Source organism: Fusarium verticillioides, chromosome 3, assembly GCF_000149555.1.
Source record: "Fusarium verticillioides 7600 chromosome 3, whole genome shotgun sequence".
NCBI lineage: Eukaryota > Fungi > Ascomycota > Sordariomycetes > Hypocreales > Nectriaceae > Fusarium > Fusarium verticillioides.
In genome coordinates this window covers 888,853-903,255 of record NC_031677.1, presented here as the reverse complement: position 1 = coordinate 903,255, position 14,403 = coordinate 888,853, and the positions used below count along the sequence as shown (strand labels likewise).

The 14,403-nt window shown below is 49.8% G+C and overlaps 4 protein-coding genes across 6 annotated transcripts; 3 read left to right on the top strand and 1 right to left on the bottom strand.

The window, feature by feature from the left end:
* Positions 1 to 58: 58 nt before the first annotated feature.
* Positions 59 to 875, top strand: FVEG_07793 (hypothetical protein). The gene is made up of 4 exons (XM_018896468.1): positions 59 to 156; positions 235 to 390; positions 491 to 515; positions 586 to 875. Exons 2-4 carry the CDS (start codon positions 277 to 279, stop codon positions 624 to 626), a joined length of 180 nt encoding a protein of 59 aa, XP_018753942.1. The 5' UTR covers positions 59 to 156; positions 235 to 276; the 3' UTR covers positions 627 to 875.
* Positions 876 to 891: 16 nt separating this feature from the next.
* FVEG_07792 (ATPase) lies at positions 892 to 5,779 on the bottom strand. Its single transcript, XM_018896467.1, has 9 exons — positions 5,420 to 5,779; positions 3,202 to 5,352; positions 2,998 to 3,151; positions 2,615 to 2,947; positions 2,484 to 2,566; positions 2,297 to 2,431; positions 2,014 to 2,246; positions 1,496 to 1,965; positions 892 to 1,445 (listed from the first exon to the last, which is right to left on the bottom strand). The coding sequence occupies exons 1-9, from the start codon at positions 5,582 to 5,584 to the stop codon at positions 1,162 to 1,164; spliced, it is 4,008 nt and encodes a 1,335-aa protein (XP_018753941.1). The 5' UTR covers positions 5,585 to 5,779; the 3' UTR covers positions 892 to 1,161.
* Positions 5,780 to 7,028: 1,249 nt separating this feature from the next.
* On the top strand, positions 7,029 to 9,950 carry FVEG_07791 (nucleosome assembly protein 1-like 1). Of its 3 annotated transcripts, XM_018896465.1 has the most exons (6): positions 7,029 to 7,373; positions 7,426 to 7,597; positions 7,712 to 7,791; positions 7,874 to 8,584; positions 8,650 to 8,975; positions 9,042 to 9,689. In XM_018896465.1, exons 2-6 carry the CDS (start codon positions 7,551 to 7,553, stop codon positions 9,090 to 9,092), a joined length of 1,215 nt encoding a protein of 404 aa, XP_018753939.1. In that variant the 5' UTR covers positions 7,029 to 7,373; positions 7,426 to 7,550; the 3' UTR covers positions 9,093 to 9,689. The 3 variants fall into 3 exon arrangements, with proteins under 3 accessions (XP_018753939.1, XP_018753938.1, XP_018753940.1); XM_018896464.1 differs by having other exon boundaries at positions 7,029 to 7,597; positions 9,042 to 9,950; XM_018896466.1 differs by having other exon boundaries at positions 7,426 to 7,791; positions 9,042 to 9,690.
* Positions 9,951 to 10,831: 881 nt separating this feature from the next.
* FVEG_07790 (D-3-phosphoglycerate dehydrogenase) lies at positions 10,832 to 14,366 on the top strand. Its single transcript, XM_018896463.1, has 4 exons — positions 10,832 to 11,723; positions 11,868 to 12,655; positions 12,708 to 13,057; positions 13,114 to 14,366. The coding sequence occupies exons 1-4, from the start codon at positions 11,413 to 11,415 to the stop codon at positions 13,123 to 13,125; spliced, it is 1,461 nt and encodes a 486-aa protein (XP_018753937.1). The 5' UTR covers positions 10,832 to 11,412; the 3' UTR covers positions 13,126 to 14,366.
* Positions 14,367 to 14,403: the final 37 nt, after the last annotated feature.

Here is a 14,403-nt window from a genome sequence, read left to right as displayed (position 1 = left end):
AGACATCACATATCGGTTCCATCCAATCACAAGCTTTCCTTACCTAAGCAGAGCCATCACTGAATTGGCCCGGTTCAACGACTCCATCACGACTGACTATTGCCGTATCATCACTATCCTCGTCGTCTCGTCCACGGCCCCCAATTCGGTCTCTACGTATGTCAATCGCGATTTGCCGCTCGCCTTCATATATAGACGAAGTTCAATCCCCACTAACACCCCCGATCTGTGCAGCCCAGAACCTCGAAACGAGCGACTATCACATCCGATTTCATCATGGCTGGTCACGGTCACCACAGCTTTAACGGCCCCCCTAAGCCCCCGGTGGCTCACGTCCCCCGCATCTACCGATTCACCGCGACAGCTCTAGGCGCCGGCATGTGGTTCTTCGTGAGTCACCCCGAAACCTTGCGACTTTGAACCATGGATTGGTACATCAAAGCGAGGGTTACAACGTTTAGACGGATGAATTGCTAATGAAACGAAATAGCTTATGTATCGGGCGAAGAAGGATGGTACGTCTTTAATGATTCGGTCTCTTGTGAGGTGTTGGTTCGAGAGATCAATGGCTGACACAAGCTTCAGGTGCCGTTCTCCTCGGCCTCAAGCACCCTTGGGACCACTAAACGATTACCATGTACGATTACTTTCATTCCTGCGGCAATTACAACAGAGAAGGCATTGGGCGTCGATATTAGAGGACAAGGAGGTTCAATGCGGTGTATATAGGGCAGAAAAGGCTCTTGAATTGAAGAAAAAGATCAAATGACAGTTCCGAAGTGATACGCATGATGTTCCGAGTGCCAACGTATCATGTCCCCTATCAGCAATTGTATTCCCCGTGGACGGGAAATCTGAAATCTGAAATTATCAAGGACTCATGTGTTTTCTGGAAAGACTGCCTCCAGTGGCACAATGCACATTATCGAGGCCTCTAGATCCTTACTATTCACAGCGAAGAATTGGTTCGGCAAACATATCCATGAAAATTCTGGCATTGGTCTTTTATCCAACCAAGCCTCTTGTATTTTGATCTTATTAGTGAGACCAACCGCTTCACGCTTCCTTCGCAGTCTTTATACTCTATAACAGCTTCAATCAATACTCACATAAGTCTGCTCTCATCCAATCGCTATGCAACTTGCTTGTTTTCCTCCCAACTTAAATCCGAGATCCCTCTGCAATCACCTTATACTCTTTGCGCTTCTTGGCCTTGCCAGTCACTGACTGCTTGACTGAGCCTATCAATCGAGCCAGTCGCAACGCAAGGAAGTGCTCAAAAGCCCATGCCACGATAAAGTAAGCAGCACCCAATCCGATCAGGAACAGTTCATAGTCCCAGCTCATGTCTGTCAACTGCATCAGGTCGATGACCCATTGAGCAGGAGTCAGGATCATGTAGACGGTTATCAAGAGGGCGATGGAGATGGTTATCGCAAATGGCCCTAAAATATGGTCAGCTTTCACTATCAAGGTGGTGACTGAGAAGACTTACAGTTTTGTGTGGTCCGCTGCCGGAATGGGCGTCCAGCATTAAGAATAACTCCCGAGAGGATATACTCAAAGCAAGAGAACAGGAAGAGTGCCGTGTTTTGCGAGTTCTCAATGCTAGGCTCATCCTTGTGCACCACAGGAGGAATATACCAGGGCTGCTCCTTGACAGTAACATACGTCACAGCTTGGAAGAAGATGCAAATAAGCATGAATCCTAACAGAGGCGTGAGCACCTTTCGTGAGACCAAATCCGCAGTAGGTCGCTTGCGGCAAAGTCTCGGAGCAGGTCCCGCCCATCCCATGAAGATAGCGATCGGAAGAATAAGCGCGAGATCGATAAAGAGGAACTGGAAATCTCCCAAATTGGAAGCCCTGGCATAAAGGAATGTGACTGATGTGAACTGAATTGCTGAGTACAAACTCATGTACTTGAAGCAACTGAAGCTTGTGACCAGAGCGGCTCGACCCTCCCTGAAGGCTTGTTAGACTACTTCAACCGATTTGCTTCTCTCAACTTACTTGATAACTTCCAATACACAACGGATGTCAAACACACGAGAAGTGAACGGAGCGGCCACGGAAGCCTCTGCCTCAGATAAAGAGATGCCAACATCTGCGGCCTTCAAAGCACCGCAGTCGTTTGCTCCGTCACCACAGAAGCCACATGTGTAATCAATGCTCTGCAGCTTCTCGACCAACTCATGCTTCTCATCAGGGGACATTCTGGCAAACACTTTACCATTGATGAGCATCTAGAGGTTTGTTAGCAGAGGCAGTAGGAGATGGAAAATGGGATACTGACCCGTTGAAGTGCTTGTGGCGACGCAAAGTCAACCATCCATCGGAACACATCACCACTGACAGCCAAAGTATAGTTACGAAGGCTGGTGATCTCAAAAGGTAGTGAAGCATCCGCCTCTGGAGGAGGCGGTAGGGGCTGTTGATGTTAGCCGTGATCCATTGTGGTCACAGGTGCAACAAGAACTTACAAGCAAGGTCTTTTCATTCAAGTGGTACAGATTGTTGTCGATACTTTCCCATTGAATCTTGGCTTCCGCATTACGGAAATCACCTGGTCAGGTTAGAATACTTTCGACAAGATCATAAATCTGAAACGTACCCTCGATGAAGCGCGGCACGAAGCAATGAGCCTTTCGATCCATGAGTCCGCACTCTCGGGCCACGCTAATGGCCGTCAAGATGTTGTCACCGGTTACCATGACTGCGCCAATGTTGGACGCCAGAAGCTCCTCCAGAACTGCGGCTGTTGTGGGCTTAAGCTTGTTCTCAAACACAATGAAACCAACAAAGTCGAGATCACTCTCAACTTCAGTTCGACTCATCTTCTGAGCCTTGACCCAGCTAAGCTTCTTGAGATGCCGGCTGGCGACACCGATAACACGGTAACCTTTGTGAGTATACCACGACAGAAGCTCATCATAATCGTCAGGAACTGCGAAAGGTCAGTAGGCGTAGGTATCCTTAGGTTATTGAGACACTTACAGCTTTCAGGGCGGCAGATCTCCTTCATTGCCTCAGGGGCTCCCTTGACAAAGATGTCGCCACTCTTCTGGCCGAATTGTCGAACAATGACACTGGCGCGTCGCAGATTGGAAACAAATTCAAAAGACTTCTGTACCCCAAGCTCGATGTTGCCCTATAAGACTGTCAGTAATCCGTTTCCCGCGGTCACTGCAGGGGCCATACGTTAGGGGGTCGTGCAATAGAGGGCGCCAGTCCACCTTGCTCCTCTTCTTCTTCGGAAGCACTCTGCTTTCCCTCTTCGTAAGTCCAGCGTGTGAACTCAAACATCTTAAGATCCAGTGGATCGCCGACAAGTTCATCATCAACGGACCGCAGAGAGTGACAGGTGGCCATAGTGTGCAATGCGGCGCGGTAAGTATCCTGGGCGTTCTGTCGTGTGGCTTCAGCCAAGAGCATCTGAGGCTCAGTCACAATTTCACTGAACTTCTTCGAGTCGCGATCAACGACTCGAACTCCCAAAACATCCAGTCCCTCTTCCGTCAAAGTTCCTGTCTTGTCAAAGCACATGATATCGATCTTTCCGCCAACATTCACTCGCTGAGGACTGATACAGAAGATTTGCTTCTTCTTCAGTCGACTAAGAGCAAAGTTGGTACCAATTGTCAAAGTTGCAGGCAGGGCAGGAGGCACGACAATTGTGATGAGATCGAGCGCTCGCACGATAATAAGGTGCCATGCAAGACCAAGTCTGATGAAGTTGACCAATGAGGCCAAGAATCCGATTGCAGCAACGATAGCCATGACGCTGATGTACCGGAATGAATCGCGGTAGAACTTGAAACCTGAGGGCTTAGGGAACAGCATCGACCGTACCAGGGCACCTTTTGTAGTGTTGAAACCAGTCCGGACAACGAGAGCGAGCGCAACGGCGTCGTCCCCTTGGTCTTCCTGAGGCCTTCTGGCGCGGATGATTTTGGTACCACAAAATAGGAAGTGTCTGGCGGTCTCAGGGGTAACTGACGACGCTCCCAGATCCATTGTACGCAAAGTTTCGTCGGTGGCTGGCAACTTTGAAACGGGGACAGATTCACCAGTCAACATGCTTTCGTTGACGATACAGTCACCAGTAAGCAAAAGACTGTCACTGGGAAACTGTGTCAAACTGGGATCGCTCAGTTCGTAGACATCTCCAGGTACCAGTTCACTTGAACTGATGAATCGCCAGAAACCGTTTCGCAGAACTCGCACATCACATTCGAATCTCGAAATCTCACGGAGGCGCTTCATGGTAGCTCGAGTCTCGATGAGGGTAGCAGCAATACTACCAACCGACATGAGGAAGATAGCAATCGCATAATAGTAGTAGCTGTCCATGGACCATAGGACAAGACTGGCGATCTGAAAGACATAAAAAGGGTGCAAAACTTCGTCCACTAGAAGCTGGCCAGTTGTCTTCTGCTCGATATCGATGAGGTTGCTGCCAAAGACAACTTCACGGACTCCCCTCTCATCAGTATCCAGACCAGCACGAGTCAGTCGCACATCGGTCCAGTTAGGGTCTTTCCAGCCGTTAAAGAGCATAAACTTGTCTTTAAGAGGGTGGAAGCACAGTCGAATGTAGCGGTAATCCAGTGTTCGGAGGTCGTCAATAATAGGGTCAACATCTTCATCCAATGCGTCAGAGTAGAATTTCTCTGGCAGGCCGAAGACTGTTGACAAAGGTCGACCATAAATTTGAGATCGAACATCCATAGTGACAAGTTCACCCCACTGGTTCTCTATCACGACCCATTCGCACTCTGCAAGCGAGGTTGCTTGTCCAAGCAGACCAACGTACCACCGGGGCAGCCATCGAAAGAGGAGATAAGCGAGACCGCAGGTAAGGATACACAAGGAGATATAGATCGCAGAGCCGATCTTGCTTGTCTTGAAACCGGCGATGACGATAGTGAGATCTTCGTTCTCTAGATAAACTTTTTGACTGACACGTCCATGGCGACGAAAGCTTCCAGCAGTAGCTGTACTATCTCGTCGCAAGAGATGAGCGTTTACCGAATGGCGAGAGTATGCGGATGAATGTCTGCGCAGGGCATAGTTGTCTTCGGAAATGCGATAGTCTCGTTCTGGGGATTCGTCGTATTCCTCGGCGCCATCAACACCAAATTCCAAGTCTCCGATATCTGAAACGCTGCGCCGGATGTAGTCGCCAGCAATGCTCTGCACAGCTACACTCTCTGCGTCGTCATCATCGGGAAATCCTTCGTTATCGTCATCGTAATAGGCGAAGCTGGCGGTCGAATCGGCGCGAGGTCGTCGATGGGAAAACGCCGATACACTGGTGGGAAGACTTTCGGCGACAGGACCAGAGAAAAGCTGATAAGGACAGATCGTTAGTATTTACGAACATACAACGATAACGGCTTGAGTATTTGATAGTTACCTCCTCATGCGCCATCTCAACATCTTCAAAGATGCTCGACCTGCTCTGATTAGAGCTCATTCGATAGAGTCCAGCGCGACCGTTGCCATTGGCATTGGATGCGCGATGGCGGCGATGGCCATTATCTTGGCCCGGTTCCGGGCTAAGAGGAGCGTCTTCATCCATCAGTTCGTTTAAGGAAAATTGGTTCGCATGATACACAAACAAATCCTCAAAGTCGAGATAAGAATTTTGCGTATAAGTTGCAGGTCGCACGCCCGATTACGTCGTTGGTTGGCTCAGCGCTCGTGCCCTGACCAAGGCTGACCCGGAGAGTCATACCGATATGCCGAACTGGCCCCGCTATACATTATTGGTCTGTTTCTACCTTAGTCCAAGACGCAAGGCTGAGAACAGAGATGGTTCAGGCCATAACGTCAATAATTCTGAAAGTTTGGTGATGACATGCAGTTATCTACTGGCTCAACTTAGGATGTCCATAGGACTACAGGATTGGCCAGCATGCTGACTCGAGGGCCACGTCAAATTGTTTCCTGATTGTGGTGCTTTATGAGCAAGGTTCCTCGGCAAAGAATTTGGCTGGGTCTGGGGTTGCTGTCCACCTATAGCATCTAGTTGTGAATGCCATCCGCTTCTTTGCTTGACCACTTTGACGACCGCTTTTTTATTTATCTATTGTCAACAGACAAAGAAGTGGTGGGCGAATAGGATGCTGCATAAACAACCCGCTCCTCCTTCACGATACAAGGGCGCGCGCGATTCGTGACGCATCCCTCGACTTGTTGGTATCAGAGATTCACCAAAGCTGCAGCCAATCGTGCAGGGCCCATCACAGTGCGTGCGAGCCACGTTCTATCACGCGTATGTAGGCAGAGAGATACCATCAGTTGAGTTGTTGGATATGCTTGTCCTTCAACCCTTCTATCCGAACCAAAGGGGTATGTTCTTGCTCCAGGACTCTTTCGGAGGATCCATCCGTGGCCCTTTGCTTTTTGATGGTTGGGTACCTACATGTCCAGCAAGCGAACTATTATCAGTAGATATTGTAGGGTTGGCCTCGCTTGATTCATGCTCTTCGATGTAACATGTAACTTTGAAGCGGTTCCCCGAGATTATGTATGTACCTTGCTATAAATGTAGGAGCCATGCCATGAGCCATCAGACCCGAGTGTTCCCTTTCGGGCGAGGCCGGGTGTATCTAGTCAACAAAAAGAAGCCCAAGGCACAACAGTTATTCAGCCCTTTCTTTCATTATCAGGAACAGCATGTCGTCGATATGTCGTCGTTGTTCCTGGTTTGAGCCTGGGGCGCGCCACCATTCCAGAACCTTTATGACTGGAAGAAGAAGGGCCGGTGACTGAAGGGGAAGTGTTACTTTGATGGGCAAGGGATCAGAGAGTGTTGTGTTCTGGAATCCGTCTAGATTGTGGCGAGTGCTTCCCTTGTACTGCGAATGGATGAGTCGGAGAGAATCACGCATCCAATCCCTGTGCGACGCCACAGGATGGAAACAAAGGTACATGCATATTGCAGTTGTGTGGCCTCGTGTGAACACGTTCGAAGATGCACTGTGTTACTGTGGCTGTCTGTAGGTCTCCTCCACTCCCCAGGCTCCCTTGGGTTTCTGTTGTCTCACTTCTCCGCTCTCTCACAGCGCCTCCACACTCAAAGCTATTAGGTACCTAGAGCCCGCCCAGAGGAGGGGGACCCATTGGATCCTCTCACACAGTTTGGCTGGGCTGGGCTTGGCAGGTAATTTTTTTTTTTAGTTAGGCGATCGACCAGTTGAGCTTGGTGCTTGGTGGGCGGCCCAACAAGTTCAAAAAGTGAGAGAGGAGACTGGACCGACCGAGGGGAACCTCCTCCATAGTACTACTAGTCTGGGCTACCTTTACCTACCGCCCTCTCTCTTCTCCGTCTCTCTCACTCCCGTCTCGCTCGCTCGCTCTGTTTTGTAGGTACAAGCCCAGTGCCCAAATTTTTTCAGACTTATCGCCCCCCACCAGAATTTAGCAAACGTCAACGGCCGCTGCTTTCTCAACTTCCTTTCATCCCTCTCCTCTCAACCTCACCTCGTCCCCAAAAGACGTTTATCACAAGCGCCTATTCGGATCTTTCATTATCAGACAAAATGGCCGAGCCCATTCGTGGAAAGCGTGCTCAGGACGCCGTGGCTCCGTAAGTTATTTCCTTCTTTACCTTGCAATATCAATCTTCTGCCTTGGATTGTTTGTTTCTTTGCTTGCCCGCCGCTTCACGATCCACGATGCTAACTACCCCACCTTCGACCAGTACGCCTCAGAACACACCCGCAACTGCTGCTCCCATCTCTTCCCACGCTCAACAGCCGGGCGTTGCTAGTATCAAGGAGGGTGAGTATCTCTTTTTGGTTTTTCATGACTTGTCGTGGACCAATCCCTTATACACCAGGATCACTGTCTAACCCCGCTGTAGAGGATCTGGACCGTGCCGCGGCGGCTTCAGTTTTCGCCCAAAACCCCAAGCTTATCCAGATGATTCAAGGTCGCCTCGGCTCCCTCGTGGGCCAATCTTCGGGCTACATCGAGTCCCTGCCCGCTCCCGTCCGCCGACGTGTCGCTGGTCTTAAGGGTATCCAGAAGGACCACTCCAAGCTTGAGGCTGAGTTCCAAGAAGAGGTTCTCCAGCTCGAGAAGAAGTACTTCGCCAAGTTCTCTCCTCTCTACGAGAAGCGTTCCGCCATTATCAACGGAAAGACTGAGCCTACTGAGGAGGAGATCAAGGCCGGTGAGGAGGACGATGAGCCCGAGACTGAGGATGCTGCCAAGTCTGAGCAGAAGTCCGATGTCCCCGACAACGTTTCCGGTATCCCTGAGTTCTGGCTCTCTGCCATGAAGAACCAGATCTCACTCGCTGAGATGATCACTGACCGTGATGAGGCTGCTCTCAAGCACCTCACTGACATCCGCATGGAGTACCTTGACAAGCCTGGTTTCCGTCTCATCTTCGAGTTTGCCCCCAACGATTTCTTCAAGAACACCACCATTACCAAGACATACTACTACCAGAACGAGAGTGGCTACGGTGGTGACTTCATCTACGACCACGCTGAGGGTGACAAGATTGAGTGGTTGCCTGGCAAGGACTTGACTGTCCGAGTTGAGAGCAAGAAGCAGCGAAACAAGAGTAAGCCATGGTTTTGGGGGTTGATCCCCTTTTTTCTTTGAGCCTAGCGACTAACCCAGCTCTAGACACAAAGCAGACCCGAATTGTCAAGAAGACCGTTCCTACCGAGTCATTCTTCAACTTCTTCTCGCCACCCAAGGCTCCTACCGAAGACGATGACGATGATGCCGAGTCCGACATCGAGGAGCGCCTCGAGCTCGACTACCAGCTCGGTGAGGACATCAAGGAGAAGCTCATCCCCCGCGCCATCGACTGGTTCACCGGTGAGGCTCTGGCTTTCGAGGAGATCTCGGACGATGAGCTTGATGGTGCCGATTTCGACGACGATGATGATGAGGACGAGGACGACCTGAGCGAGGAGAACGATGACGAGGAGGAGTCTGACGACGACGTACGTTACCTCGCAGCAAACAAACCCTTTGTTGATATTTCGGACTAAACTAACTTTTATCTTTAGGATGAGTCTGGCAAGCCCAAGCAGGAGGCTGCTGAGTGCAAACAGAGCTGAGCGGCGCGATAGAGCGCGACGTAACGCATATTCTCACTCATGACATGATTGACTTTTATCGGGTTGAAGGATTTCATCTAAGTCACCGACCTACTCGGAAGAAAAAGGGTGGGCGGTGAACGACGGGAAGAAAAAGGCTACAGAATTGGGAAGCGGTTGAAACAGGTCGGCGTTCCAGCCGGTGCCGTTTTTCAGAACAAAAAAGGTAGCATCGTCATTTGATAGGCATCGTTTGCAAGAAACAAAACCTATGGTTTTTGCAGGCAAACTCTGGGACTGGAAACCACGTTGATAGACAGACACACAGCCAGAGGGCACAAGTCGGCCCCGCGCGATTATTATGCTGCCCTCCTCTTTTTTGCAGCCTTTTTCTCTTACTTCGTTTTCAGGGGTTCTCTGTCTTGTGTTTTGTTTTTTTGCAAATAACGCTGATTTTTGTTCCTGGCATGGATGTAAGGTAGTGACAGAAGGGATGGTTCTTACAGGGCAGGGAAGGGTGCAAGGGTTTTACCAGGTGCATAATATATAGAGAATGATTCTGCCATGATGCAATAATTTGTATGTTGTTGCAGTAATATTACCGGCTTTGTCTGTGTACTTTTGTTTGTTTGTCTTGGTCTTTGTTTACTGTGTTTTGACGTAGTGGCTGCATACTTGTGTCTATCGAAATGCGGTGAGATCGTTATTACCACCACGGAAATGCAAGACATGTTTGGAGCCGACGCCACGACGACAATGTCTCAGTTGTGACCCCAGGGACATGCATGTACGTCACAGTATGGCGAGTCATGTTGTTTACAGTTGCGTTGACTATGATATATCCTACATTCGTCGTTGATGTCTTGTATTATTGCTCAGAGTACTCAGGTCTCCACAATGTTTCCATCGTGTATCTTTCAAAGCACGGTGCTTATTGAGTAACTATTAAGTAAAAGACTATCATTAATATGACTTTCCCAACCCTGTCTAGCCCTCTGAAAGATATAAACTGGAATTTTATAGAACAATGGCAGCATATAGGGTAGGTCTCGCGGAGCAAGAAAACATTAGACCTTGATATTATATGTCAAGACAAACTCCGTAAAGGTATTCTAAGCCTACATCCTACACTTATACCAAGTTACCCAAGTCTTTTTCTCACTTAGGATCGAGGTCTTGGGTTTTCTTTCCTCCCCTAAGTTGGGTATCAGTGGACAAGGTGCTTCATCCGATAGCTAACTAACAAACCCCAACTGGATCGCATCCGGGACCAATTATCAAGACTTCATATGGCTTCAAGATACACTGACAGAAGATGAAATGTCAACAGTTGAATTGACGGATGAAACTAATAGTTAAACGTCCGTCCGTCTGTCCATCCGCCGCTCAGCTCCGCTGCATCCCGCGCCGGCCTGCATATCCTCCGACTATGCCGCACACCGAATGGAATCACCTCCGCCAGCGGGACTGCTAGAAGCGGTAACACACAGCTGTACCTATCCCTAGCAATCGGGCGCCGGGAGATGCAGAGATTGACGCCATTGCGTGACGGCATGGTGGCATTTCCGGTCTCGGTCAAGGGTCAAAGTGAGCAGACAACCACTGTCACAGCATAAGTTTTTTTTAAGTGGTCCTGTCCAGGGCTGAGTGTATTGTTAGCGGCGTGGTAGTCCAAAACGCCGAAGGGTATATTCGGCCTGGACCTCGTTTTCTTTGTTATAAATGGTCCAAGGATACTGAGCCAGCTCTTTCGTGGCCGACAGCGGACTAATGTACGTAAAAAGTTTTCCTATGCCAAAGGTGTCACGTCCGCAATGTTCCCACTCCGACGTTCATGTAGGTCGTGTAAATGCGACTAAGAGCCGCAAGGGTACACCGAGCGAATGCTCTATTTACTTGTAGATGCCCTCTGATTCGGCAGTGATGGCATCAAATACCCAGGGTGAGTCAGTTTGCGGAAGTCGGTAGACGTTCATTTGCCTGAATTCTGGTGCTGCATCCGGCCCGTCGCGACCTGAATTGTCAGCACTGGTTAGACTGGAGTCATCTCATCATAGGTAACCGAGTCCAGCTCATACGTAGATTTTGGTGGCATCATAAAACCAATTGACTCCCCTCCTGATCGTCCGAGTTTCTTCCTAGTATTCTAATTCCCAACACACCATAATCTCATCCTTTCCTAGACAGCGGGCAATTCTTTGATACCTCCTCTGTTCACAATTAAACGATCTTACCTAGCTCTCCAATTGCTCCCTCTGTATCCAAACTCCCCGCTGTTTTACAACCCCTCCACCCTTCTCCAACAACACCACACCGACCGCGACCATCGACACATTTCATCATGGCGCCTGCTCCTCAAAACATCGCCAGCAACCTCTCTGCTGCTGCTCAGCGCGGCGAGGTCTCTCACAGCTGGGATAAGAACGTGGCCACCTCGCCGCTCACTTCTTTCCACTCTCCTCCTAGCTGGACCGCCAACCTCCCTAACCGTGGCGCGCCCAAAAACTTGAAGCCTTTCAACACCAAGGATATCAAGATTCTACTTCTCGAGAACGTCAATGTCACTGGTCAGGAGATCCTGAAGGCCCAGGGCTACCAGGTCGAGGCCCTCAAGACCTCCCTCCCCGAGGACCAGCTCATTGAGAAGATTCGGTGAGTTTGCAAAAATACCCCGCCATCCCTCAACTTTTTTTTTTGTGAAGTTGTGCAATGCCCCTCCATCGAAGGGTTCACAAATGCCCCTCGTCCATGAGCTCCAAGCACCCCACCATGAATACTAACAAATGGTGATCACAGTGACGTCCAAGTCATCGGTATTCGCTCAAAGACAAAGCTCACCGAGAAGGTCCTCCGACAGGCCGAGAACCTCCTCGTCATCGGTTGCTTCTGTATCGGCACCAACCAGGTCGACCTCGAGTTCGCCGCCAAGAATGGTATCGCCGTCTTCAACTCCCCCTTCGCCAACTCGCGCAGTGTCGCTGAGTTGGTCATCGCCGAGATCATCGTTCTTGCCCGTCAGCTTGGCGATCGATCCAACGAGATGCACCGAGGCACCTGGAACAAGGTCAGCTCCAAGTGCTGGGAGATTCGAGGCAAGACTCTGGGTATTGTTGGCTACGGTCACATTGGTTCTCAGTTGTCCGTCCTCGCTGAGGCTATGGGTATGAACGTCATCTACTACGATGTTGTTACCCTGATGGCTCTGGGAACTGCCAACCAGGTTCCTACACTTGAGAAGCTCTTGGGTGAGGCTGACTTTGTCACCCTCCACGTCCCTGATCTCCCTGAGACACGCAACATGATCTCTACTCCCCAGTTCGAGCAGATGAAGACTGGTGCCTACTTGATCAACGCCAGCCGTGGTAGCGTTGTCGACATTCCCGCTCTCATCAAGGCTAGCCGTGCTGGCAAGGTTGCTGGCGCTGCTCTTGATGTTTTCCCCGCCGAGCCCGCTGCCAACGGTGACTACTTCACCAACGACCTCAACGCCTGGGGCGAGGATCTCCGAAGCTTGAGGAACCTTATCCTGACACCTCACATCGGTGGTAGCACCGAGGAGGCTCAGCGCGCCATTGGTATCGAGGGTAGGTGCAAACCTAGAACATCACGTTGAACTTATCACTAACACCCAAATAGTCAGCGAGGCTCTGGTTCGCTACATCAACCAGGGTATCACTCTGGGCAGTGTCAACATCCCCGAGGTCCAGCTCCGTTCGCTGACTTCCGACGAGCCCGACACCGCTCGCGTAAGTCTATGCCGAAACCCGAATTTGACATACTCAATACTGATACAAAATCATAGGTCATCTTCATTCACCGAAACGTTCCTGGTGTGCTCCGAAAGGTCAACGAAATTCTCGGCGACCACAACGTCGACAAGCAGATTTCCGACAGCAGAGGCGACAACGCCTACCTCATGGCCGATATTAGCAGTATCAAGTATGAACAGATTAAGGATATCTACGACAGCCTCGAGGCTCTTAGCGGTAAGTCGAGTCAAGTGAGACAAGCTCAATGCCATAAACTGACAGTTCGCGCACAGCTCGCATCATGACCCGTATCCTGTACTAAGAAAAGAGGCATGGACCACTCGGTGGTCGTGAGGTTCAACTCTTACCCTTGAACTACCACAACTCAGTAAAAAGAAACGCGATGCGACCAACAACCGCACGGGACTTTGCATGCATGGAGAAGGGGGAAATAAAGGGGGCGGCCCGCTCGTTTTGATCCGGTCCTTGATTCCCGGACGCGGTTGACGCATTGATGCATTGACTAAGGTCAATGAAGGCATGAGCAATTCAAATCTCCATGACGCGACTTGACGATCGTGGCTGGAGGAGGTTTTGCTACGGATGATGCAAGAAGAGTCGGAAACGCCAGATATGGGTAGGTACTCCATTCTTGAGCGTGGATCAAATCAAAAGGGGGCTGGTTTTTGCGGCTGGTGCTTGATTAAGTTAAGGTAAAAGCTCGCAAACCGACTGGTTGGGCTAGTCGGTGGCACTGTATGGAGTAATATGGCATGGATGAATTCAACGAACAGAAACATTTGAGCTTCAACGCAACTTAGAATACCAAAATAGGATCAATCCGGTGCGAATCGAGAGGGGGACCCCGAGGGGACCCATAGACCATCACTTTGTTGACCTTTATGTACCTCTCTCTGTACTCTGTAGACTAACTTCAGTTCCACGTAAGGGCTGAGATAAGCATGCATAGAGTTCGTTAACTGTTGGCGTAAGCTGCAGAGCTGCTTGACGTCAAACTATGGATGGCTTGTCGATAATAAAATGTTGGGGATATGAGATGCATTTGCATAGCCGTGTGGTTACCGAGACCTAAGTCCGGACCTGAAGAAGATTATGTACCTTCGGAATTCGAGGTTGATTCTGTGATACCCTCGGCGAACAAGCTCCTCCGAGCTGCCTGGCTTTTACGATTGTACCTCGCTGATCCTTCAAAAATGTCCTAATGTCCTTGATGGACTCAGTTCCTAGTCTTGGGGTTATGGTGGGGATCTATTAATTGGCTACTAGGGTTCAAGAATTCCCCAGTATTTTTTGGAATTGGCATCTCCTTTTTGGAGGATCGGGCCTTGTTCATCAGTGTCACCGGCGGGTTTCATATTTGGGCTTGTAAATTGACTAGTGAAGTCTGAGAGAATTGGTTCATGATGATTGGTATGTTGACTCTAACGAACCAAGGGATTGTGATCTCTGTCTTTCAGAGCACCATGTGAAACTTCAAGTATTCTAGGAGTGCATACGCATTGTGTCCGGTAACTACATATCCCCATATGCACAGCTTTTGTGACTGTTACTGCAAATACAGT

Bases quoted from the DNA above. Each gene is read 5' to 3' on its own strand.
- FVEG_07793 (XM_018896468.1), top strand. From the start codon at position 277: ATGGCTGGTCACGGTCACCACAGCTTTAACGGCCCCCCTAAGCCCCCG. The intron at 391-490 runs GTGAGTCACCCC...GAAACGAAATAG, and splicing joins GCGCCGGCATGTGGTTCTTC to CTTATGTATCGGGCGAAGAA. The intron at 516-585 runs GTACGTCTTTAA...CACAAGCTTCAG, and splicing joins GTATCGGGCGAAGAAGGATG to GTGCCGTTCTCCTCGGCCTC.
- FVEG_07792 (XM_018896467.1), bottom strand. From the start codon at position 5,584: ATGGATGAAGACGCTCCTCTTAGCCCGGAACCGGGCCAAGATAATGGC. The intron at 2,948-2,997 runs GTAAGTGTCTCA...GACCTTTCGCAG, and splicing joins GATCTGCCGCCCTGAAAGCT to TTCCTGACGATTATGATGAG. The intron at 1,446-1,495 runs GTAAGTCTTCTC...ACCATATTTTAG, and splicing joins GCAGCGGACCACACAAAACT to GGCCATTTGCGATAACCATC.
- FVEG_07791 (XM_018896464.1), top strand. From the start codon at position 7,551: ATGGCCGAGCCCATTCGTGGAAAGCGTGCTCAGGACGCCGTGGCTCC. The intron at 7,598-7,711 runs GTAAGTTATTTC...ACCTTCGACCAG, and splicing joins GCTCAGGACGCCGTGGCTCC to TACGCCTCAGAACACACCCG. The intron at 8,585-8,649 runs GTAAGCCATGGT...ACCCAGCTCTAG, and splicing joins CAAGAAGCAGCGAAACAAGA to ACACAAAGCAGACCCGAATT.
- FVEG_07790 (XM_018896463.1), top strand. From the start codon at position 11,413: ATGGCGCCTGCTCCTCAAAACATCGCCAGCAACCTCTCTGCTGCTGCT. The intron at 11,724-11,867 runs GTGAGTTTGCAA...TGGTGATCACAG, and splicing joins CAGCTCATTGAGAAGATTCG to TGACGTCCAAGTCATCGGTA. The intron at 12,656-12,707 runs GTAGGTGCAAAC...ACACCCAAATAG, and splicing joins GCGCGCCATTGGTATCGAGG to TCAGCGAGGCTCTGGTTCGC.